At 38.7% G+C, this 24,226-nt stretch overlaps 5 protein-coding genes across 6 annotated transcripts in view; 3 read left to right on the plus strand and 2 right to left on the minus strand.

The window, feature by feature from the left end:
- LOC109707744 (probable xyloglucan endotransglucosylase/hydrolase protein 32) lies at positions 2,054-4,955 on the plus strand. The gene is made up of 4 exons (XM_020229259.1): positions 2,054-2,380; positions 2,460-2,560; positions 2,651-2,868; positions 4,277-4,955. The coding sequence occupies exons 1-4, from the start codon at positions 2,164-2,166 to the stop codon at positions 4,632-4,634; spliced, it is 894 nt and encodes a 297-aa protein (XP_020084848.1). The 5' UTR covers positions 2,054-2,163; the 3' UTR covers positions 4,635-4,955.
- On the plus strand, positions 5,397-7,394 carry LOC109707745 (arsenate reductase 2.2). Of its 2 annotated transcripts, none has more exons than XM_020229261.1 (3): positions 5,397-5,555; positions 5,662-5,800; positions 6,966-7,394. In XM_020229261.1, exons 1-3 carry the CDS (start codon positions 5,473-5,475, stop codon positions 7,131-7,133), a joined length of 390 nt encoding a protein of 129 aa, XP_020084850.1. In that variant the 5' UTR covers positions 5,397-5,472; the 3' UTR covers positions 7,134-7,394. The 2 variants fall into 2 exon arrangements, with proteins under 2 accessions (XP_020084850.1, XP_020084851.1); XM_020229262.1 differs by having other exon boundaries at positions 5,402-5,555; positions 5,643-5,800.
- On the minus strand, positions 8,830-11,432 carry LOC109707105 (putative AP2/ERF and B3 domain-containing protein Os01g0140700). Its single transcript, XM_020228195.1, has 3 exons — positions 10,059-11,432; positions 9,891-9,965; positions 8,830-9,732 (listed from the first exon to the last, which is right to left on the minus strand). The coding sequence occupies exons 1-2, from the start codon at positions 11,161-11,163 to the stop codon at positions 9,910-9,912; spliced, it is 1,161 nt and encodes a 386-aa protein (XP_020083784.1). The 5' UTR covers positions 11,164-11,432; the 3' UTR covers positions 8,830-9,732; positions 9,891-9,909.
- Positions 19,742-21,539, minus strand: LOC109708042 (probable cysteine protease RD19D). The gene is made up of 4 exons (XM_020229617.1): positions 21,044-21,539; positions 20,722-20,841; positions 20,376-20,619; positions 19,742-20,280 (listed from the first exon to the last, which is right to left on the minus strand). Exons 1-4 carry the CDS (start codon positions 21,491-21,493, stop codon positions 20,006-20,008), a joined length of 1,089 nt encoding a protein of 362 aa, XP_020085206.1. The 5' UTR covers positions 21,494-21,539; the 3' UTR covers positions 19,742-20,005.
- Positions 21,974-24,226, plus strand: part of LOC109708175 (transmembrane protein 208 homolog) — a 2,931-nt gene continuing 678 nt past the window's right edge. The window contains exons 1-3 of the mRNA XM_020229805.1: positions 21,974-22,160; positions 23,472-23,665; positions 23,763-23,847. Of these exons, the coding sequence (XP_020085394.1) occupies positions 22,077-22,160; positions 23,472-23,665; positions 23,763-23,847 (363 nt within the window). The 5' untranslated portion in view covers positions 21,974-22,076. The remainder of the gene's footprint in view (positions 22,161-23,471; positions 23,666-23,762; positions 23,848-24,226) is intronic.

Here is a 24,226-nt window from a genome sequence, read left to right on the forward strand (position 1 = left end):
CAAATAGAAGAGTTTATTTTTACGTATGATGTAGTAGGATGGCTTAAAATTCAATCTAATTAAGTTATAGAGATGTTTGATAAGAATTTCTAACCGCAAATGATGCATGAGTCATATTTCAAATGTGATAATTAAATATGACACTAGGTATGAAATCTTAACCACATATAAGTAACTGTTATATTATAAAGCTAACTTATCAACAGTATTTTAAGAGTACATTTCAAAAAATGCAATATTATTTTATATATTTATTAATTAGACTAGAGGAATATAAACAAAGTTTTTTGCGGTAAAAATCAGAATGCATCTCATTTATCTGCGGATTGAGAACCAATCAAATTTGCACATGAGAGCAAATAAATTCCTACTCTCTCACCTTAACAAGAGACAATTTTTTAATTTATTTTTCTAAATAATAAACTTATCTGAAAATGTAAAATAATTAGATTTCAAACTTAAAATCTTAAGTATCAACCACTAAACTTTTTATCACTTATATTAGGGACAGTCAGCCTTAATAAGGTGACAATTAATACCATCTATTAAACATTCCGGAAGATACAACCAAATGAATCAACATTAACACGTAAGTATCAAGCTGCTGTTGCACATGTATTTGGGTACGGATCTGATGAACTGTCCCAGATTATATGGATTTAGTAGAATTCCTACACGGAAGGTGCCAGCATTTAATTACTTGCACCAATCATTGCACTATACATTTTGTGCTATTTAGTTTTTTTGACCGTACATTTAGTTTTTTTGTGCTATGATTAAAAAATTGTAATAAGTATTAGGGAAAAGTGTTGCCCCCTCAGTCCCTCACAACGAGTTTTCTTAGCAGATTCATGTGGTCGAAAACTACAAAGTTTAGTTCCCAAATTTCTATTCCGAATTGTAAATAGTAACTGGTTGAAAACTAAAGTATAATATAATGAGAAACTCAGAAACTATACTTACTAAATGAAGTTCGCACAAGAATCTGCTTATTAGTCAAAGTGATGCTTTAATGGGGCCTATACACCTTATTAGTCCAAACTGTTTCCGCCTAATTCCCATTGCCAATGATCGCCGTAAATATCGGCTTGATCAACATTATTAAATTAAGCTGATCAATCCAAGCACCAAAGTTGACCAAAAGTGTGACTCGATATTTGACCAGTATCTGTATATCATGGATTGTAATTCATACGAGATTTTTTTTTTTTTGAGCGACATTAATTAGCTATTCATCATACATACAGTAAGGTAATAATACGCTTAAATAATAACCTGCTTAATAATGAAAAAGGGGAATAGATTAGATGCCTTTGTTGACTGAAGGGTCAACTAGATTGTTTGATAGTTAGACAGATAGACAGACAGACAGCCAAAACCAGATAGATAGATAGATAGATAGACAGCGAGGTGAATTTATTTTTGGCGCGCTCATTTAAGGTCTTTATCATAGTGCTCAAAACAGAAAAATTTCAGAGCATCATAACCTAACCAGATAAGGTCCATGTTACATCTCGGTGGTCATTTCATTCCTAGCAACTAACGTTACATCTTTGGAATTAATCATATCATCATTCCTAGCAATTAATTAACTTCAACCCTCTTAATAAAGGCCAATTTCCTCTAAAATAATGACTCCTCTAACAATCAAGCTTCAACAAGCAATCAGAAATAATGGAAGTGGTTGGTTCTACGTACACTTCTACTTGCTACACACCCACACTATTTCCTGATGAGAACCTCCCAACTCCCTCCCCAGATCAATCACAGATCCCTAAATTTTAATAGTGTGGGTAATTTTCACTATCAGAATCCAAAGTAAAGGCCATTAATTGTTGCTTGTTTAAGCACTACAAGTTATAAATATTGTTCTTGGTCTCTGCCTCTTTTCTACATCACTATAACACCCCCATTTTTTGTGGCTCATAGAGCCTACATAGCACAGCTTGGCTCCTTCTCTAACTTCCATCAACTTCCTCATCAGTTACTATTTATCCTCTTTGTGATGGGACCAAACACTCCCCCTCTAGCTATTTATACCACATGCAAACCCCCCCAACACCCATACACCACCCCCACTACTACTGCACATTACTCCGGCCCCCACTCCTTTTGGCCTCCCCTATTAAGTTTGAACAATCCCTTTGCTTTATCCTCACCAAAATGTCTCGTCTCCTCTTCTCCTTCTCCCTCTTTCTCTTCTTCTTCTTCTTCTTCTTCTTTCCCTTTATTAATGCACAACCCTCTCCTGGGTATTACCCAAGCTCCAGGTTCAGGCCTATAGAGTTCTACAAAGGTTACAATAACCTTTGGGGCCCTCAACACCAATCTGTTTCTCAAGACCAATCTTCTCTTACAATTTGGCTTGATCGCTCCTCAGGTTTTAATCATTGAAATTACCATTATCTTGTATAAACTTTACGTCGGTGCATTACTAACTCACTAGATCTGTGTACTAGGAAGCGGGTTTAAATCGATACGCCCGTATCGAAACGGATATTTTGCCGCGTCGGTCAAGCTACAAGCTGGCTACACTGCTGGTGTCAACACGGCTTTCTATGTAAGAATAGTTTAGCCACTACGAAATTCGGAGCGAATTTGTAAAATCTCTGTTAATTTTATTTGATTTTTGGGGCGTGTGTGCTCGTAGCTCTCGAACAATGAGGCGCACCCGGGTGACCATGATGAAGTGGACATGGAGTTCCTGGGCACGATACCGGGCGAGCCGTATACGTTGCAGACGAATGTGTACGTGAGGGGGAGTGGTGACGGGCGGATCATCGGAAGGGAGGTGAGGTTCCACCTCTGGTTCGACCCGACCGCGGACTTCCACCGCTATGCCATACTGTGGAACCCTGATGAGATCATGTAAGTGACATGCTGTGTATAGCCACTCTTACTACTAGTACATATTTAAGAAAACAAATTAAGGCCAAGATAACAAAGACTAATTATTCTCTTTTCTTCGATGATTAACGCAACAATAATATCTAATTTTTATAAGATAAAGTTCTTTAGGATTCAAATTTGAAAAGTTCGAGCACCAACCAATAAGTTCTTTACCTTATTTATGATAGAGACGGTTGGTTATAAGATAAAAGTTTCGGGGACACTTTAAAGAAAGTGTGCGTAATATATTCAAGTCGTGTCAATGTATCCATTTGAAGTAACACCATATAGTAACAGGACAATAGAGAATAAGGTCATTTTTATTTTAAGTAACGCTCACCGTCAACTGTAAAAGCCATGGCCCACGAGGGTCCACGAGGGTCAATTATTAGACATGCATGAAATTAGCGCGACTTTTACGACACCCATCTCCTTCTCGAAATAGTTTTTTCTTATAATATAATCTAAACTAATCATATTATATCAAGAAATATAGAGAATAATTTGATAGCCTGAAAATGTTTAATTAGATGTTACAAATTTTTTATAAAATAACTGTGTCAAAAAAATTTGATTTCAATGGAATCTTATACTAAATTATAGTTTATGATGATGGAACATCCTAAGTGGTTGGATCGGGCGTGCAAAATGGTCCAACTCGCGGGTTAAATATCCATTTGGGTCAAGCAATTGATCCGATCCCTTGGAAAATTTTGTAAATGTCATGCCCGTTTAATAGCCCTAGGTAGGACCCTTGTCGGTGCAATTTCAAACTTCGAAATCTGACTAATTTTTACACCTAAAGACCAAGATTTTATTTTGTCAAAAATATATGTCACATCCTACTAACGTTACCCCGATTACACTTAATCAGAGAAACTTTAAAAACAATATAAATATATATTATATATATAAAAACTATATGAACTTAATTTCTTCCAGTTAAGTACCCGGCTTCAAATTCTATAATATTCTATAACTAATCTATTGTTCATAACGGTCGATGCTCCTTAAAAAATTGATATTCGTCTATTTGTTTTTTAAGTGTAAACATATATATAGAGGTATTCGAGACATTTGATCATTATATTACTGTTAATTATCCCAAAATTAATAAAATTTGAAAACAAATTTACAGTATTTAAAGATAATTTTTTTGTATATATTTCGGTACTCTGGGAAAGAAATCCAAATACTTAATTAAAAACATAAACACTATTCTCTAGAAAATAACAAAATTCGCGAGCATTCAAATTGAGCCCAAATTCAAAGCCTTGTTGTTCATCTCTTTTTTTTTTCTTGGGGGAGAGAAGAAACAAATTTAATTAAATATTAATTAATTAGGCAAAGGGCTAAAACCTGCGACCTTTATTTTCCATCAATGCAGATTCTTTGTGGATGATGTTCCAATCAGAAGGTACGAGAGGAAGAGCGAGGCCTTGTTCCCGGACCGGCCCATGTGGGTCTACGGGTCCATCTGGGACGCGTCGTCGTGGGCCACCGACGACGGCCGGTACCGAGCCGACTACCGGTACCAGCCGTTCGTCGCGCATTTCACCGGGTTCATGATCGGCGGCTGCACCGCGTTCGCCCCCGAGAGCTGCCGCCCTGTCCCGGCCTCGCCCGCCGGCTCCGGGCTCAGCCCTCAGCAGTTCACAGCAATGCAGTGGGCCCAGAATAATTACATGGTCTACAACTATTGTCAGGATTATAAGAGGGACCGTTCCCTGACTCCTGAGTGCTAAGTTTGCTTGCCACATATGGATCAGGTCAAGCAGGGCAAGGACAAAAAAACGGTTTTCACTTCATCTGAGTGTTGATTTCTTGAGATGATCTACTTCTTCTATTATTTACTATTTGATGATCGAGTATTATTAGCAGCCCTTCTACTCTGTGTTTGTAGTTGAGGCGTTTTTGTGTGCGCGTCTGTGCTTTTTTTTTTATTTTTTAATTATAATTGTATGATGATGGTGAAGGTGTGGTGCAATGGTGTTGGCGTCTCTTATTTTGCTGTTGTTGAGAAGAAAATAAAATAATAATACAAGAGAGCTCTTAAGTGTAATGAATGTTGCAATTCGCGACGTAGTCACAAGCATGTGGTGTTTGCTTTCGTAACTTTGTCCTTTATTCATCTATCACATCATCTATTAGAGATACGTGCAAAAAAATCAATTCACAATAAATTGGCTGATATGACTTTGATGGTTTCTTTTTAGTGTGGCAATTGAATTAGCTATTTTTTAAATTATACAATTCTTTTATTCGAAATGCCAAAGAAACTTGATAGACACTCTTTCTTTGCAATTAATACTTTCTCGTCTTATTATATCCGATTCAATCTAGTGTGTCTGTGACACACAAAAATAGTTCAAAATATATTTCCGAAAATGCACGGATTTAACCCAGGCCCAGTTTGATCTAATCAGTCGAGCCCAAAGCCTCCATGTCATGGACTGGGCTAGGTTTGGGCCGGGCCGGGCCGACCAATATAAATGTAATCCGAACCCGGCCCATCTAAATGTGAGAGAGAGGGGACTTTGTATAGCGTGGGGGAGGCGAGAGGGTTGGTAAAAGCGAGGAAACATGGCGAGGAGCCTCTCCTACATCACGCCCTCGCAGCTCATCTCCATCACCCGCAACCCCAAGATCGCCATCATCGATGTCAGGTATATATATGTATGTACAATTGTGATGTCCCCTTCGGGTTAATTTTTTGTTTGTCGACCATGTGTTTGTTGATTTGCTCGTGTGAGATGTGCTGTGCCAACAAAGGGATGAGGAGAGGAGCTACGATGCGCACATCGCGGGGTCGCTCCACTTCCCCAGCGACACCTTCTCCGAGAGGCTCCCCGATCTCCTCCGATCCGTGCGGGGCAGGGACACCCTCGTCTTCCACTGCGCCCTCAGCAAGGTTCGTTTCCGATTCCTCCGATGCCTTTGTTTCTAGGCTTCTTCTGAATTGGGACTCAAGAGTTTTCCTCTCGATTATATGTTGTTTATGCTCTAAATTTGCAATATAATGAATTTGATGCTATCTAGTGATTTGAAGAATTATTTGTTTAAGCATCCATGCTTGTTAGTAGTTGTCACTTGGTAGAAGACTACAACATTGCGAGTACCTGCGCAAATGTCGAGGATTTATTTATGTTTTCTGAGAAGCGTTAGGAGTCATTGACATTTTTTCACAATCTGTTAGGTTCAAAATGGCGAGGGACATCCCTGTATCTCAAAAATCAACATACTATTGCTTCACATTCGAGATGAGTTGATAGAATATTTATTGTCATTAACAGATTAATATCGTAGTATGAAAATAACCATTATCAGTGCAAAAATAAGTCTTATTTCAAAAGCAAATTTGATGAATGAACTATTTACCCTTCACTTTTACTTTTTAGTTCTTAGAAGGTATGTTTCTGGTAATGTTTGTTGATTTTTGAGCGGTTTTGTGGGTTGAACGTCTACTTTGGGAAGAGCTGTTTATATTACTGTGGAGAGAAGATAGAAATGGTCGCTTATTGGCTGATCTCTTTACGCAGTAGGCTCGTACTGCAAAACTTTTGTATTGAAATCTACATCTCGCTAATTCCTTTCGTTTTACAAGCTGCCGACTTGGGTTATGAGTAGAATGAAAAATTTGCTAATATAAGTTTTCCATCCGATTTTTGCTTCGTTTATCTTTAGCCCAGAATAAAGCTCTAAACTTTAGAATAAGGAGCCGCCGATTAAGCAATCGATTGTAATATTCTGTCAAATTTTCATGATAGCTTCTCGATTTGCTTCTAGCTTGTCCAACCAATATTAGCAGGAAAAGGCTTGGACATTGACGATCCTTTACTTGATCCTTATTCAACTTCAGAAAAGGACGGTTATGATGACTATTTGACTAATGATGTGCACGACAAAAGATACTGCACTTACCAAAAACTAGTCAAGTTATCCCTGGTTGGGGCAGACTATCTATTAAATTCCCTCATTATCTCTAAGTTATCTTAAATCTGTCGCTCAACTTGTTTGTTTGTTTGTTTTCCTTTTTCTTTTTGGGTCTTTACTAACATGATCTCGTTTCTTTGAAGGTCCGGGGACCATCATGTGCGCGATTGTTTTTGGATTATTTATCAGAAACAAAAGATGCTGGCATAAAAAATGTCATGATTTTGGAACGCGGATTCAATGGATGGCAGGCTGCTGGCAGACCTGTTTGTCGCTGCACCGACGCTCCCTGCAAAACTCATGACGTTTGAAAATCAAAGCAATATTCATATACAGATAATATTGGTTGATTGAGTCGCACTATTGTCTATCGCTAGCCCATAATCTCTCCTTGTGGGGATGCACTATCTGTTATTGTGATTGCTACATACGGAAGATTTTCCAGCTCTCAATTTGCCTGAGATTTCTTTTTTGTAGCTTGAAGTCTACTTGTATCGTTTATAAATGTCATCGTTCTCTTATCGTTTGCTCAAAGCTTTTAGCTCAGTTAGAAGCAGGCTGTTTGGTTTTCACATGAAGTCGTGCTATCTCGTTTACGAACATCTCTATTCTGTTACGGAATTCGTCAAGCTTTCATATGTTATCTTCGATCTGATCCCTGAATGGCGCTTTTCCTCTTTCCAATTTATAGTTTCACAATAGATTGAGTTGGCAGAGATGATTCCTTGTCTGATTTATTCTCAGTTTTAAATTCAGGAATACAGTTTGCCTCTTCTCTTACTTTGGAGCTGTGTCCTTCCTGTGCGGGTTTCTTATATCTTACTATGTTCAGGGCTCTTCTGTAAGTTTTTTTTTTAAATTTTCTGCTCCTTTCGTTTTTCTCTCATTAGCTCGACTTATTTTCCTTTTCTCAAGGAAAAGTTTTATTCAGGTGGTGACTGTACGTCTTTAGCTTTTGTATCGTAATTATACATTTGTCGCTAATAAATAAACCTGGATCTATCTTCATATTTTTGTGAATAATATTTCACGGGCGACGAGATGGTGGAGGGAGGATACAATAATCCGAGAATTAATGGATGCTCCCTTTTTTTTTAGTTTTTAATTTTACTTGGTTTTTGAAAGCTGGTTCGGTTAATGACTTAATGGTGTGGGGCTGGGGGACAGGGAATGCTTGGGATTTATTGATGGGTAAATGTGTCATTGCAACATTGCAAGTTGAAACTGTACTGTTGCCGTATGTTTCTGGGCAACTAGAATTGGTGAATGAATAGTTTGTTGGAGGTACCACATCACATTGCTCCTGGCCCTGGGTCATGTTATCTTGGATTGTATTAGCATTCTTAGCTACTAAGATTTTATTTAGAATTGCGAGAATTAGAGCGCATTTATACATGGTTTTTTTTAAAAAAAAAGTACAATAAATAATAGTTTATTTTGTGTCATATCGTGGAGATGGCGACACCTTAAAAGGCATAATTTTATATATTCTTTTATATTCGTGCTTCTGTTGCCTATATAGGGCCGTAAACATAGGAGTGTAGGACTGGTCCAGCGGTAGGTGGGTGACCCATTAAGCCACCTTGAATGTGGCCCGGTATGGACCAACCTGAACGTCACTCGTTTGGTGCGACTTGTGAGAAATTGTTAAGACTTTTCTTGCCTCAAACTCCGAACAAGGACCTGCTCGATCCAAACCCATCCCAAATTTTCACATTGAACCCGCCCCATCTAAATAGTTATAATTCATCATTATAAATACATAAAATATCTAATAGTTCTAGTGATGTGAATGCAAACTCATGATCTACGGCTTACCCTACTCATTGCACAACTGCAACTTACGCTGCTTGCCATGGATCAATATAAAATCCACGCTTCGCATGCATGTCCTAAAGAATATTATTTAGGTTATCTTTGTCAGATTGCCGGCGCCAACAATTAATTTCAAAAGTTCGAACTATTAGAAATACACAACCAATTCACTTACAGCATACAGTCACAATGCCCACGGATTTGATTGTAATTTAGTCCAATCAATCTCTCGTTACATTGAACATAATTCGACCTAACCCACCAGCACACTATTTTACATGTGATTCGGTCCAACCCTATCTCCTGCCACAGGATAGGATGCGCTGGCTCTTTTAATTAAGCCAATAATCTTTTCCGTCAATTGTCCTTACTTTTGAGTACAAATATATCCCACGGTAGACACACCCTAGTTGAATTGACGGTTAAAGTCATAGCTTAAAGTAATAAAGCAACAATAATGCTTTGAATATAAGAATTGACAGAACAATTTAAAGCTTTTGAAAAATAACAATTATTTTATATTCCTTAACATAATAACAGAAAAAGAGAATATAAGTATTATTAATTTTCTTTCATTTAATTTAAATTCACTTCTTCAACCTATCAAAATATTTTGTCTTCATGTGCCAGAAAATATTGAATATAAATATTAATATTACAGATGATCGGTAACCCCTTTAGCACACCCCAAATGTATAAACTTCACGAAAGGGCTGGGCTGATGCAAAAAGAATGGTCTAAATTAACTTGCATAAAACTAAAACCTGCATGAAAGCTTTACGCAAAATATCCAAATTTTGAAAGAGACATCCACGAGAATATTATATATTATATATATTATATATTGTATATATATATATATATATATATATATATATATATCCACATTGTAAATGGTCCTCGATCGAGAAGGCATGCAACACATGCAGGGCTGAACCTACCACCGGAAGAATCGATCGTATACCAGCGGTTGAGGCATCCACTATTGGTCATGGTCACCAACCACGTACGACAGGTTTAAGCAGCTACAGCAACACACATGCAATATTACATCCTTTGCAAGTTGCTTCCCCCTCCAACAGAGTCCCCACTCGCCTGTAATATAATTACACCATTACATGTGCCCCGTGCAATGTTAATTAATGTTTATAATTAAACCGTTTCCCTAACATAATATTCGACTTAAAGTGGCCATACACTACATATCAAAAGAGCGTTTAAAAATCGAAAACCATTATGAGGTCAAGAGATACCTTCAATATTAATCTCTCTTTAATCGACATAGCTTTGATCTCCTCCTCCATCAACAAAATGTACACTTGCATCATCTACCAAAGCAAAAAATAAAAAATAAAAAAAAAAGGAGAGAGAGAGAGAATTAATATACAAAAAAGGGCAAACATATCATAGAGGCTTCTTACAGAAAAGCTGCCGCGGAAATAACTCTATCTCTTTGCTTCTTATATGATATCCGTCGCCGTCGCCATCGCCGCCGCCGCTGCTGCCGTTGCCACCTCTGTCGAGACCTTCACCCCCGCCGACTCGGGTATTATTGAAGATGTTCACCCCAAAAAGCCTAACCATTTGAGCATCCCTGACTGCAGCCGGCGGCTGCATGATGCGACCGCCTTCCGGCATCGCAGCCCTCTGTTTGACATCGATGTAGAGCTGCTGCTCCAGTCCGCTCGACGACCTCCAGAAGCCGACGACATCCCTGGGTTTCAAACCCTTCTCCTTCACGAAGCGGCTCCATCCTTTCGTCAGCACGTAGCTTTCGCTACTCTTCCAGTAAGAGTACCGGAGCCGCCACACCTTCCCGTCGCCGTCCTCGAAATTTAGCAGCACCCCCTTTCCGGCGATGTCTTCGCTCTTCAGAGCGAAGTGCCTTTCCGCGTGCTGCTTCGGGATGACCAGCCGGTTCAGCTTCCCGACGTCGCTCGGCGTCACCGCCTTATCGAACAAAAACTCTCGCACAAACCCTAGCAAATTATTACTCGAATGCGCCGTCATCGCCTTTGGCCCGTGCCTGCGCCTGCTTTGTCGGAGCTCGTCGAGGTAAGTGTGCTTACGCAGCATGTCGACGATCTCGTCTTTCGAATGCGCTGCGAGGAACGCGAGCTCGGCGGTTGGGCCTTCTTCGCGTTCCGATAAGGGCTTGAAGTTGGTGACGGCATCGCTGCCGCGGAAGCGTAATGCGGCGACGTCGTGGGCGCGGGCGGCCGCCGCCTCGTCGCCGAATGTGCCGAGCCAGACGCGGCAGTGCCGATCGTAGATCTGGGCGCCCCACCGGCCGTTCGGCTGGGGGACCACCCCTTTGTAACGTGACGACGGGAGCTTCCGGTGCTCGGCATCGGCCCCGACACTCGACTCCGGAGCACTCAGATCGAGCGCTGCACTCGCGCCGGCGCTGCTCATCCACCAGAGCACCTCCGACTTCTCGGAGAATTCCTTTCCCATGCAACAACTGCTATCGGCGCTCATGTTATCTGCAGTTTGCGATTTGCAGGACGGATTACGTTGGAACATATATCTATATCGACGTAATCGGATTGAGGTGAGAGGATTTGAAGCAAATATATATACATATATATATCTATATATAGTGTTGATGTATTATTGATCATCTGTTTTGGCTTTGAAATTATGGTGAATTTGGTACGAGGGAACTATATGGAAGAGAAGGTTAATCGAATACGCTTCTTTGAGGCGTAAAAGAGAGACGCAGGGGGGGATGTTGCATGCGGACAAAGGAAGTGGGGCCGCAACACGGGCAAGTTGTGTTGGGGACAATGTATCCTGAAGCCAATCAGATTATCTTTTTCTCATTCACTCATTCCATCGCAAATTAATAAAAACTATTTCTATTATAATTTTTAAAAATTATTATAATTAAATAACTATTATATTACGATAAAGTATTATACAGTAAACTTTCAGGGAGTGTGGGAGTTCACAAAAGTGAGTGGACCTGTATGTACGGTAATTATTGAGTGCATCCCCCCTAGAGCGTTGGTGGTTCTGATCGAGGACTAGTTTTGGTGATTGATATAGCTGAACAATCACATGGAATTTCTCTCTCTCTCTCTCTCAACATGCTTTTGTTATATATCATATTCTTTTTTTCTGGAAAAATTTAATGTATACCATTATAGACTTTATATTTACACCCATATCCTTAGATAGCGTTAGGTTCGGATATAAGCAAAAACTAACTATTACAGGAATAGGTATAAATATGGGGATATGAAAATTAGCGTTTGGATGAAAATTGAATTGTTTCCGGGGATAAGAAAAATAACGTTTGGATAGATAATATGGAATAAGAAAAATAGTGAGTAGTTATATATAGAAAATGGAGGTGTTGGTGGGAATAGTTATATTCGGTTATTATAGATAACCAAGAACTACTATTTTCGGATAAAAAATTAACGTTTTGATATAAAGGAGGCCCCTTATCCCCAATCCAAACGCTGCCTAAACCATTTAGTTTCGAATTTATAATATTCAGAAAAAATTATATATTTTTTATTTGGAACGACGAATTTGTTACTGACTTATTAAATAATTAAATAAAAAAAATTGTTATGAACTAGCATATTTATTGATAGGTCGGCAAAGACTCCCATCAAGTATGGAAATGAAAATATTTCTTATCTAATCAAGATAATCTAATATTTCTATCATCTAGAAATTTATAATGAATCTATTTCTTTACTAACACTCCTTTTTATAATTATTCAACTTGAGTTGAATAACAATAATTAGAATATTTTCAATAAAAACATATAAATATTTATTGAAATATTACAAATTTTGAATCAAATTGTTGCTTATAAGAATAAAAATATCCTACATATTATTTCAAGTTCGAAAATCTTTCAAAAATACCCTTGGTGGTGACATTCCGTTTCATTATGACCAGACATAAATCAACTATCTATTATATACGGCAAAATTTAATCTATCAAAAATAAATTGATCTTGTGGTGATTCCACAAACACCCATTATGCGGATGGATGGCTTACACGATCGATTTCTTTCTAGATTGAAAGGATTATAATTCTTTTTCGGTTAAGATTCAGCATTTTTAATGTAGAAATTAATACTTACAATGCTAGTCCTAGACAAGAATATTTTTCCTGTAATCTTATAACTTCATTTTTTCATTACTCTTATTTTTTTTTATTAAATTTGTTTTTTTTTTAACTTAAATCTTAAAAAATAGAACTACATCTCTTGGATCAAGTAATGTAATCGTAGAACTTTTTTTTTTTAGTTGAAGAGTAAGCATTTGTCAAATCAAAAAAAGGCAAAAAAAAAAAAAAAAAAAAACTGGCAATATCAGAGAGCTGCACTGCGCTGCTGCTTAAAGAAAAACTGCTGCGGAAACAATTCGATTACGGCACTTTTCATTTCATATCTGTAGCCACTACTATTGACACCTTCACCCACACCAACTTGAGTGTTATTGAAAACCTTCACCCCAAAATGCCTAACCGTTTGAGCATATCCCTGACTGCAATTGGCGGCTGCGCGACGCAACTGCCTTCGGGCATCGAAACCCCGACACTCGCCTCCGGAGTAGGATCGAGCCCCGGACTCGACGCCGCTGCCCATCCGCTGCAGCGTGTCCGAACGCCTTTCAAATAAGTACAGCTATCAGCGACCAGTGTGTGATTTACCAAAGGGATTACATACATCGGAACATGTCAATAATCTACATTTATATCAAAATCTATATCGATATTGTTTTTTTTTTTTTATCTTTAGAGAGAAAGATAGTAAGTTACCGCTTTATTCAGTAAGAAAATAAATTTAGCAACAAAGTGAAGCATCATGGCTTCGCGAGAGAGAAAAAAAACACTAAACATAATAAAGATCCCCACATATTTCTAAGTGCGCGAAAGTTCACCAGCAACTGTCTCAGCGATAACTTTTTGTGGTAAAAAATTCTTCTATTCTGCTCCAACCATGAAACCCACCAAGTAGAGGAGATGTATATAAATATTGTTGAAAGCGTGATTTGCTTTGATACCACTTGTTGTATGGAAAAAAATATTACAGCGAATTAAACTAAATACTTTATTAAATATTTTTACACTAAATTTCGATAGTAGATAATTTTTCATATATTTACAGCAGTCTATTTATAGGCATAAATAAAAAATCCTAATAGCAATAATAGAAAATAAAATAAACTTACTTTTTATATTCAATTAATAAAATATTAAAAAATAAATCTGACGGAAATAAATCTAATCTTACAGATATAATAGGTTGAAAAATGAAAGAGAAAGGGCATGGAGAAGTACAGATCCGTTTTGGAATAATATATGGCCCGAGTTTCGTGCAAGTGAATTAATTACAGGAGAGAAGGTTCGTCGAAAACCTGTTTTTAATTGAGGTGTAGATGAGAGAAGCGTGGGGTTGGCAATGGACAAATATATAGCTAGAGTGGGGCTCCAACAGAGGCAAGTTGGAGATGGATGGTTTTTTTTGTTTTTTTTTTTTTAAGAGAGTTCCATTTATTTTATTTAGAAATAAATTTAGCTAAAAATATGAATCAACTAAGATTCGAACTTGGGTCTCGAGTACCAACCATCAAATATTTTGCCACTTGTTTTAGGGACGGTCAGTTTGGAGAGAGAGAGAGAGAGAGAGAGAGACCATGCCAAGATACGTAAACAGTAGCAAGCGCATCCCACTTGAACTTCGGGGGCGCAGGGGACTAATTTTGGTGGTTGGGACTGCTTAACAGTTTCATTCCTCCCTCTTCCCCTTTTCTCGATCTTATTACAATTTCTCTTGTTACTTCATACATTGTGATTTTTTTTTCTAAAGTAGTGCACGTAGTTTAGATGGTGCATGGAGAGTAAAATTTCTCATATGTGAGAGGTTTGGATCCACGACTCAAATTATTTTTTAAATTTGATTAATATATATTTGAATTATAATTATAAATTTGAATTTAAAATATAAATTAAAGTGTGATTGTTTTTTGTAGAAAGATAAAAAGAACACACACACACACATATATATATATATATATAGTCGGGCTACTATGCTATTAATAGTACGAAGCACTTGGTACTACCAAGTTTTCCACTGTTAGATCTACCCTTTTAATCATTTTCATCCGTTATATCATACTATTCAACCAACCACTCACTCAACCCTAGAGGGTCCATATCATCCTAACCGCATATCTCTTAATCCAATGGTCAAAAACTTGGTAGCACCAATGACTTGGTGCTATTAATAGTATATTAGCCTAGTTCTATATATATATATATATATATATATTATAGAGGAACAAGACAATTTATTGNATCTCCATCTCCACGGCTCAATAAAACACACGGGCTAAAGCGACCTCTATTACGCCCTAGGCCACTAGGACGGCAGTCCCTAGTGGATGCTGGCGGTCTCGTAGCTCGCGACCTAGAAGCGGCTGCCGTTCTGCTGGACGGGGCAGTGGGCCGACGGCGAGGGCGACGGCCGGCTGCCCTCTACCTCTACCTCTACCTCTACCTTCTCCATTAGTATTAGTAAAAGTAAAACCAAAGGCGATCGAAAAGCGAAAATTATTATTGATTGATTCTCAAAGGTGCGGTTTCAGTGGAGATGGTGGAGTTGAAAAAGTACTTGGTCATATATATATATATATATATATATATATATACACCACACACACAAAGGAAGAGGAAGAGGAAGAGGAAGAGAAAGATGAAGATGACGGTGATGAGGGATTCAAAAGCGCTTATGGATGTCCACGCGGTGGTCGTCGTGGTGCGGGTGGGTTTCATTTTGAATAATAAGTAATAATAATTTTTGAAAGCGCAAAAGGGTTGACAAAGTATTATACGGGTATTAGAAAATTAGTAACGCCCCAATTACGGCTGGCGCTATACTGTAATGTCTTACTTTACTTTTATTATTATTATTATATATATATAATAAAGTAGAGCTACTATCCTATTAAAAGTATAAAGAACTTAGTGCTTTCAATTTTTTAGTCTTTAAATTAGTTTTTTTAATTATTTCTAACTTTTAGATTAATATTACTATTATGTAAAAATCACTATCTCTAGAAGTATTATCCAATCCTAAGAAGGACTGTAATCACCCCAATCATATAATTCTTGATTTAAGAATAAAAAACTAAAAGTATCAAATTCTCTATACTTTCGATATCATAATAATTCTATACTATTATATATATAGAGAGAGAGAGAGTCTGACTACTATGCTATTAATAGCACAAAGCACTTGGTGCTATCAAGTTTTCCGCCGATATATCTACCCTTTTGATCATTTTCACCCGTTCGATTATACTATTCAATCAACCACACCCACTCAACCCTAGGGGGCCCACATCATCCTAACCGCATATCTCTTAATCCAATGGCCAAAAACTTGGTAGCACCAATTACTTGGTACTATTAATAGTATATTAGCCTAGTTCTATATATATATATATATATATATATTATAGAGGAACAAGACAATTTATTGTGTTTTTTGTTTATTTTATTATGAGCTTTATATGAAAATTATATCTATGCTTGTTAAATCTTAAATATAATTAAATAATATATGAGTATATAAACACGAATGTAAATATTGAGTTTTATTATTATTAATTCTACTTCACATTCATATGTGTGCATATATATTATTAAAATAATATACGAATACCAATTCAATTCTAATCAGAATCTAAAAAATTTATTTAATCGTACTCTAATCTGTTTTTATCGAATATGATAACGAAAATTTAATATTTAATATATATTCGCATGCGAATTTATACTCAAAAATATAAATATAATTTTGTTAAATATTCTATAGTGCATATTCGACCATTTTCATCCTAATCATGTCGTCCTTTTAGTGGTACATTAAATACTGTGCCAATTTGTTATTTGTACATCTTGAGGTATGTCGAGTAGGTTCCCAATATTGAATGCGTGCAGTAACAAATTGCATAATAAAAGCTTAATTTAATGCAAAATATTTTAGTTTTTCAAAAGGCTAACGTTCGAAAAAAAATAAATAAAATTCTTTTTTTCTTTTTTAAAATTTCATTTTATTTTATTTAAAAAAGATTAAGCTGTAATACTTAATCCAATACCGTTATATTATATTGGAGTTATTCCTATCCTATATCCGAGTAACTTATTAAGATATTTAAAATATTCTTAAAAATGATAAACATGTAACATTCTTTTTTTTAATATTCCCAACATAATTTGCACTAAGTAGCGTCAGGTATATAGGACTAAACAATTATTAATGCACCCTTGTTGCATGTTATGGACAAAAAAATTTAGTACTTACCGATTATTTCTAGAGCAAGTGGCAAAAGGTTTGGTGGTTGGTACTTGAAGTCCCAAATTCGAATCCTAGTTGATTCACATTTTCAGCTAAATTTATTTCTAAATAAAATAAACGAAACGGGCAACGTACTATTTATCTCTCTCAAAAAAAAAAAAAAAAAAAATAGCACTTCGGCTGTTTAATTACATTTTTGTTTCTTGTGTTTTACGATCATAATTGGTCACGTTAATTTCTACAGGCACCCCAGGACTCATTAGATGTACGCACAAGTACTGTTCTTGGACTTAATGAAGAATGATCGTAAGCGCCGATTCAATGGATGCTGGGTTGTCGCAGATTTTGTTTTTTTGCCACTACACGGACACTCCGCATTCAAGAATATTCTTTATTTTTCTTATAATTTTGTACGTCCTTAGATTATTGTCGCACGGAGTTTAGGTCCTTAGATTATTGTCGCACGGAGTTTTGGAGTGTTCTTAGTTTGGCATCTAACCCGAAGCCAAATCGAACCTGATCAAATAAGATAATTTGATTCGATTTATATAATTTTTGGTTTGGTTCCGTTTGGCTCAGTTTAGTAAATTAAATTTTTTTTATTTACGTAATCAAACCGGTAATCGAATTTCTTGTAGAATATGATATATAAGAAAGAAGAAAAGGTGATAACTGAACTTAACCGAATTTCATACGGTTTGATTTAGTTTGGTTCAAAAGTTATTTTTATTTGATTCGGTTTGAACAAAATATATATAAACTTAAAAATTTCAATTTGATTTGTAAAATGGTTTAAAACCGAACAAAATCGAACTGAATACACCCCTAAGCGCGCGCGCGCCTTACACAAGAACACAAGAGTGTGGTTCAAATCCCAACTGCAGAAGTTACTAACAAATACGTTACCACCAGATTGCCAGTGGCTTGGTTTCGTCCAAAAGTTAAAACTTATCATACTTCTGCTCGGATGCTTTTTTTGGACCGAACCATGCCGACTTCTTCCAATCCAGCTCGCTGTTGTAGTAGCACGGAATCATCTCGCTGCTGCCATCTCTTTTATTGAACACCGCCACATCATAGCCACCGAAAAATTAATGGAACTCCCTTAAATCAAATGCAGTTCGCCCTGCAGCCAGGGGAACTCGCTCGCCTTCACCGACATGCTATGGTTTCCGCACAAGAGCAGCGCACAATCGCCCATGTCGCTAACCCAATCCCATGCACTTGGGTTCCTCTGCGTTGACGTCGCACAGCCCACACGTCAAAGTGATCCTTCTGGCCGATCATGTAGCCTTCGTGAATGTCACGACGTTATCTTCTGATTAAGAGCATGTTCCCTGCGTACTCATCATCAACTAGATAAAACTGGCTGTCGAAGATCCTCGTGAAGCACGAGATTATTGTCGCTCTGAATTGCACCGCCTGTCGAAGCTCTGCTTGAAGGAGGCACGTATAGTAGCCTGGACCGGTGACGCAAAAGGGTCGCATACTGCCCTCCTCCTCTCGCCTTCCATAGTGTAGAACTTGTTGCTGCTTGGAGTATAGGGTAAGCAGCGGTATTCGTCGGAGTTGTGGTGGTGTGGGGGTGGGGGAGGCGGTAGATTCTCCGATCAGCGAGGCTGAAGAATCGGTGTACGTCGTCGCTGCCATCGCATGAGAATTCTGGAGGGAACATCAGCCACGGGAGGTGAGGAGGGAGGTCGGCAGGCTTTGCGGCAGAGCGCCACGACGCGCAGATGGGACGCTGAAAGAGCTTCCGAGCACGAGCAGTTGCAGGGAAAGAGATGGAAGATAGGACCAGTCTGGACTCTGAAGAGGGATTAGGATTGGATCGGCGAGTTGTGGGGGACGACATTTCTTTATTTGGAAGGTTTGGGGCTTCCGCGGCCGTTATAGGAGAGTGTTATGTAGTTCACTCTGTTAGAATTTCAAAAATCACCTACGAAATTCTTGGAGGGAGGTCAAAATTTAATTCTGCAGTAAGAATTTAAATGTTGTGTCATAAGATTGTGCTCTAACTTACAAATACGATATGTGTCGATGCATATTGGAATGTCGATCACAAAACTTATATATATAGTTATACATAATAATACGGAATACTTATTTTTTTAGCATCAAAATACTTTAATTACTTATTATATATATCTATTAAGTTTTTTAAATTTTATTAAAATAATTACTTACTAATTTAAAAAGTATAGAATCTTAAACTATACCACTGATATATAAATTATATCGTATCAATATTTTATTAAAATAATAAATTACCGTACATGCGACTATACTGTCGTACCGATGAACATTCAAATTTTTGTTCATTAGTTTCACAGGATACGTTTCAACTTTCAAAACGGCCTATGTGAAAACTACCTATCATAGCATCGTAGCTTAGCGTTACCAGCGTGCTATACAACTGTTCTTGAACGTACGTTCTCCACAGAACTACAGAACCAAATACATTCGAACCACGACCATCCAATTAGAGCACCTTGCAATTAACCAGCAAGGCCAAAACACAAGCTTCATTACTTACACTCAGTCTGGATGAGAGAAATAAATGGTTAAGAGGGGAAAGAAAAATATATTATTCTCTCGTGTGGACTGAATCTCGAGGAGATAAAGAAAAAAGTAAAATTTAAATTAATAGTTAACTTCCGTTTTCAAAAATTGCGAGAAAGGAAGAGAAAATTGCTTTTCTTTAAGAAAATACATTCTATGGAAAACTATTGAACCAAAAACATTCAAAACATGAACCTTCCAATTAGTTGGTGCCAACTACTTGATAACCAAAAACTTTAGTAAAACAAAAGGTAATGCTAATCATTATTGCTTCATTCTAAACATAATACGGCTGCAAGGCACCTGAGGATGTAAGCTAGCTACTAAATCAAAACGCTATTGTTCGCTATCGCCATGCCACATACAGAATGACTCATGTAAGCACAAAAGGTCGGAACGTTAAGCATTCGTAAAGACAAAGATTAAAGAGACTTGATGCAGTTAACTTGCGAACATCCAAGCACACGACATCTACCTCGACGGCGAGGCTGCTACTGCAGACACCATGCTATCTATGCCGCAAATGTTATGTCCCCTGCAAAGTCGGTAGTATCCGTTTTCTCCCCAGTGCTCACCCCACGAGTTCTTTATGATCCAATACGGCTTGTATCCGAGCCTGAGGATCGAAAATCCTCTGGACCCGTAACCGACGAGAAGCACGCCATGGTTCACCCACTTCTTCGGGCATATCAGCGGGCAGGACACCCCTCGGATATAAGTCTGCATGAAAGCCGCATTCAGACCAACTGCAGATTTTCCATCGATCAATCGCACAATACATTAGTACAGTAATCAAATTCGAATTTAAAACAATCCGATATCGATAATTTGTGGTTTAAACCTGCAAGAGGCCCGCGGCGAACGAGATTAGCCATGATTTGATCCTCATCAAGAGGTATGTTTGTGAAGTTTGCGATGCGAACGGCGATCTTGTCTTTGTTGAACTTGCACTCCCCTTGCTTTCCAGTGTAAGGGTAAGATCTCTCCTCTTCCAGTCCACCCGCTTGCATCAGGTAGCGGTAGGCGTTCGTCATGAGCCCGCCGTTGCACCCGTTGTCGCACTCGTCTTTCTCCACAGCATCGCACTTAATTATATATACACGTACGTAGGCATAAGAAGTGATGGTCAGTAGAAATTCTGCAAACTGCATTTGAGAGGTAAACGTAAAAGAGAAACTTGGGATTACTGTATGGTCACAGTCAATGAGTTGCTGCTCACTGAGGCTCAGGAGCTTCCCAGTTGCTGCAAAGTTCGCGCCTTCCACCGCTCCGGTTGTGCTAAATGCCCAGCACGATCCACACACGCCCTGCGTTTACAAGATCAACTCGAGAGGTTCAAAATGGTTGGCTTAGGCTAGGCCGCCATGTTCGATCGTGCCTTTGGGCGATCAACTTAATTTCCAGTTGAATCTATAGATCTGCAACGTGACCGAACCAGGCCAATCGGTTCGGATCAACCGGTCCCCGGCCGGTTTATATTAATTTAACACCTAGCTAGCTCGATCTCACCTGCGTCTTAACGTCCGTAACCGCTCCCTTCTCCCTCCAATCGAAGCTCGAGGGGAGGCCCTCCACGTCCGTCTCCGGCGCGGTCGGGTGCCAGTGCCCCTTCCTCTCCCTCGCCCCGAGGCCCGTGAGCCGCGCCTCGAACTCGTCCTCGGTGAGGTCGGAGAAGGGCGTGATCCCGTGCTCCGCGGTGGGGTCCAGGATCTGGTGCTCCGCCGCGCGGACCATGTTCCGCGCGAACACCCCCAGCCGGTGAGCGTACTCCGCCCGGTCCCCGTACTCCTTCCCGTACCCCCGCACGAACGCCTCGAACTCCGCCTCCGGGCTCCCTAGGGCTGACGTCACCTGCCGGATCCTGGGGCCCGCCTCGTAAGATGCGCCCGCGGCGCGCGTTAAGAGGAGGACGAGGGAGAGCGCAGCGACGGATAACGAGCTCCGGAGTTCCCCTTCCATTATTTTACGGTCGCTTTCCTCGTTTCCACTTTACTGATATAGGAGGTGGGGGATTCAGTAATTTTTTAGATAAAATTACGAGTGTATGTATATATAGTATGGCTTCATTAAATTCGGTGTTGCTTTCGCGGGTAAATGCGTAATTACGTTCAGGTGCATGGCGGTGGCTGCATGAAGATGGAACCTGGGGGGAAGAGAACACCTGGCAAGTGTAAAGGACACGTGGCAGCTTGGCATAATGATTTGCTCTGTTTTACTTTTTCCGAATTTTGATGCGTTGGGTGGCCAATTCAAAACTTTCCCTACCGATGTAACAAATTTGGGCCTAATTTGAATAATTGGGCCTTTCCCTACCGATGTAACAAATTTGGGCCTAATTTGAATAATTGGGCCTACATGGGCTTTATTGTTCCAATCTGGGCCCTATCAAGGTCTTGGCCCGTCTACGGTGAGCGCTGCAGCGAAACCCATAAAAGCATTTGTGCGGGCACGGACACAGAGAGACTGAGAGAGAGGAGCATCGGGCGCCGAGGGGTTCTTCTTTGCGAGTTGTAGGGTTTCTTCTAGGGTTTCAAGGAGCGATATGGCGAATCAGGGGGCGAAGAAGAGGAAGGAGGAGAACAAGAAGCACATGACCATGCTCCTACGCCTCATCGTCGCCTCTAACGTAACCCTAATCTTTTCTTTCGCCCTTTTTGTTTCCGCTTAATTTTCGCCTCTGTAATCAGTTTTCCTCAATGCTTTTGTTGAGATCTGAACTTTCTTTTTTTATTTTTCATGTGAATTTGATAGCAAAAAGATGATTCGAAGATCTGTTCTACTAAATTTCTAGTTTTAGTATCTATTAGAGAATGTATTAGAAGCTAAATTGAGTATATCTAATTGAATGTATTTGTTATCTGCTGTTAATGAAGGCCAAAATTTGATGATTCCGTGGTATAAGTCGCATTGAAAATGGAGCTATCAATGGAAAATTAGGTTTACTTTTTAGTAGATTAGGACTTGTGAAGGAGCCTCGGAAAATAGTTGATTATGCAAACAAAAATCGAGTCACAGATCAGTTGCGGCTTATTATAAAGTTGAGGGCTCGCTCGATGTTGCATGAAATAGATGCGGCATCGAGATTGATAGCTTTAGTTTCCCCATATTTTAAGTGCTTTTGTTCTAATTAGGATTTTGTTAGGATTTTAGCGCATTATTGTGTAGGATGAGGTTAAGTGAAGCCCACATGTTAGTTGTGTCAATTCTTTTAGATCCCCTGATAAAAATATGGAGCATAGATTTATTGGGTTATGTGGATCTAGTAAGGGCAACAACCTAAAGAGTGGGCTCAATTAAAGGTGGCTAGGGTAATGTAGAGTAAGAGCAGGTAAAATAACACGTGAGAGAAGAAAAGGAGAATGAAGAGATAGCTCGACTTGTTTGTAGCTCTAAAATGTAGCTTATGACATGTGCTAGCGACTTTGTTCGCAGGAAGATACAGCATACATTGCACTTGGTTAATTGGCGGTGAATGGCGATAAGTTTTCTGCTAACTATGACTTTGCATGCTGATTATGCAACAAGGTTAGAAGATCTACAGGATAACATGTTAAGGTGGTCGAGAAAAGGAAGTACCATTTCTTACTATGGTGTTAATGTAAGAATAGGGTGCTTTTAATGTTCCGAGGTTTGTTCTCTTGGTTCACGCTAATAACAATATAGCTTGCAACATTGAAGTGATGACTTTGACTTTGAGAGTATATTCAATAAAGAGGAGCCTTTAAAGTTATTCATAATTTGCCTCTCTTTGCTTACAATTAGCTTGTTTGTGGCAAAAGGAAAAGCTATATGGCCAGTCGTTTGCTTGCATTCTTATTGAGATTTCCATTTGCCCTTCTTTTTTCCGCTTACTAATACGGATATTATAATTAGTGAGGATAAGAAGAGCACTTATGGTTGCTTTTATATCACATCCAATAACTCAGCAACTCTGCAGGTCATATATGTGCTAGTGAGGATGATAATATTTCATTCAACTTTCACATGGAAGCATTGGATTGGTCTTCTTGTGACATCTGTTGCGTACATTGTCCCGTATCTACAACTTGCTAATATGGCAAAGCCAACATTCTCAGATGACGGAGAGCTCCTGGATGGTGGATATGACATGACAACCGGCGGAGTGTGCGGGTACACCTCCGATTCTTTTTAATAACATTATGTTACGTAGTTATTCTTTTCTTTTTGTAATTAAGACTCCACCGTAATTCAATTGTCTTTACTGCAGATATCTGCATGATGTGATCTACATAACATGCTTTGTGCAGCTGATGTCCATCATTTCTGGAAAGTTCTGGTGGACGTACTTAGTGGTAAGATATCTCAATCAGCTTACCACCTCTGATTCATCAAGTAATTGGAGAACTTTGTGCCCCATTATGGGTACAATTAGAATGACTTACTACCTCAATGTGCATAGATGAACCTTCCTTACTGCAAAATTAGAACTGGGAGGACATTATTATCCATTTTCTGCTGTTTAGAATCTCAAACTTTTGGAGAGTTCTTATTCGTATCGACTGGGACACTAAGGTTTATAGTCTTTGTTCTAATCGTCATCTTGATTATTACAACATATATTATACTGTTCCAGAGGCTCTTTTATGTGGTTCCTCTTTCTATGATAGATCAGAGGGTGCTTCTGTGTAGGGTGGCATTTAAGGTCAAGTAGTTCCTTTCTGCAGCAGACAA

Source organism: Ananas comosus, linkage group 3 (genome assembly GCF_001540865.1).
Source record: "Ananas comosus cultivar F153 linkage group 3, ASM154086v1, whole genome shotgun sequence".
Classification (NCBI taxonomy): Eukaryota; Viridiplantae; Streptophyta; class Magnoliopsida; order Poales; family Bromeliaceae; genus Ananas; species Ananas comosus.

What these genes read in the sequence shown, in the direction of transcription:
- LOC109707744 (XM_020229259.1), top strand. Translation starts at nt 2,164, where the DNA reads ATGTCTCGTCTCCTCTTCTCCTTCTCCCTCTTTCTCTTCTTCTTCTTC. An exon ending in TTGGCTTGATCGCTCCTCAG is followed by an intron (nt 2,381 to 2,459) that starts GTTTTAATCATT and finishes TCTGTGTACTAG; the next exon opens with GAAGCGGGTTTAAATCGATA. An exon ending in GTGTCAACACGGCTTTCTAT is followed by an intron (nt 2,561 to 2,650) that starts GTAAGAATAGTT and finishes GTGTGCTCGTAG; the next exon opens with CTCTCGAACAATGAGGCGCA.
- LOC109707745 (XM_020229261.1), top strand. Translation starts at nt 5,473, where the DNA reads ATGGCGAGGAGCCTCTCCTACATCACGCCCTCGCAGCTCATCTCCATC. An exon ending in ATCGCCATCATCGATGTCAG is followed by an intron (nt 5,556 to 5,661) that starts GTATATATATGT and finishes GTGCCAACAAAG; the next exon opens with GGATGAGGAGAGGAGCTACG. An exon ending in TCCACTGCGCCCTCAGCAAG is followed by an intron (nt 5,801 to 6,965) that starts GTTCGTTTCCGA and finishes GTTTCTTTGAAG; the next exon opens with GTCCGGGGACCATCATGTGC.
- LOC109707105 (XM_020228195.1), bottom strand. Translation starts at nt 11,163, where the DNA reads ATGTTCCAACGTAATCCGTCCTGCAAATCGCAAACTGCAGATAACATG. An exon ending in ATTTCCGCGGCAGCTTTTCT is followed by an intron (nt 9,966 to 10,058) that starts GTAAGAAGCCTC and finishes TTGCTTTGGTAG; the next exon opens with ATGATGCAAGTGTACATTTT.
- LOC109708042 (XM_020229617.1), bottom strand. Translation starts at nt 21,493, where the DNA reads ATGGAAGGGGAACTCCGGAGCTCGTTATCCGTCGCTGCGCTCTCCCTC. An exon ending in TTACGGACGTTAAGACGCAG is followed by an intron (nt 20,842 to 21,043) that starts GTGAGATCGAGC and finishes TTGTAAACGCAG; the next exon opens with GGCGTGTGTGGATCGTGCTG. An exon ending in TCGCCGCGGGCCTCTTGCAG is followed by an intron (nt 20,281 to 20,375) that starts GTTTAAACCACA and finishes GAAAATCTGCAG; the next exon opens with TTGGTCTGAATGCGGCTTTC.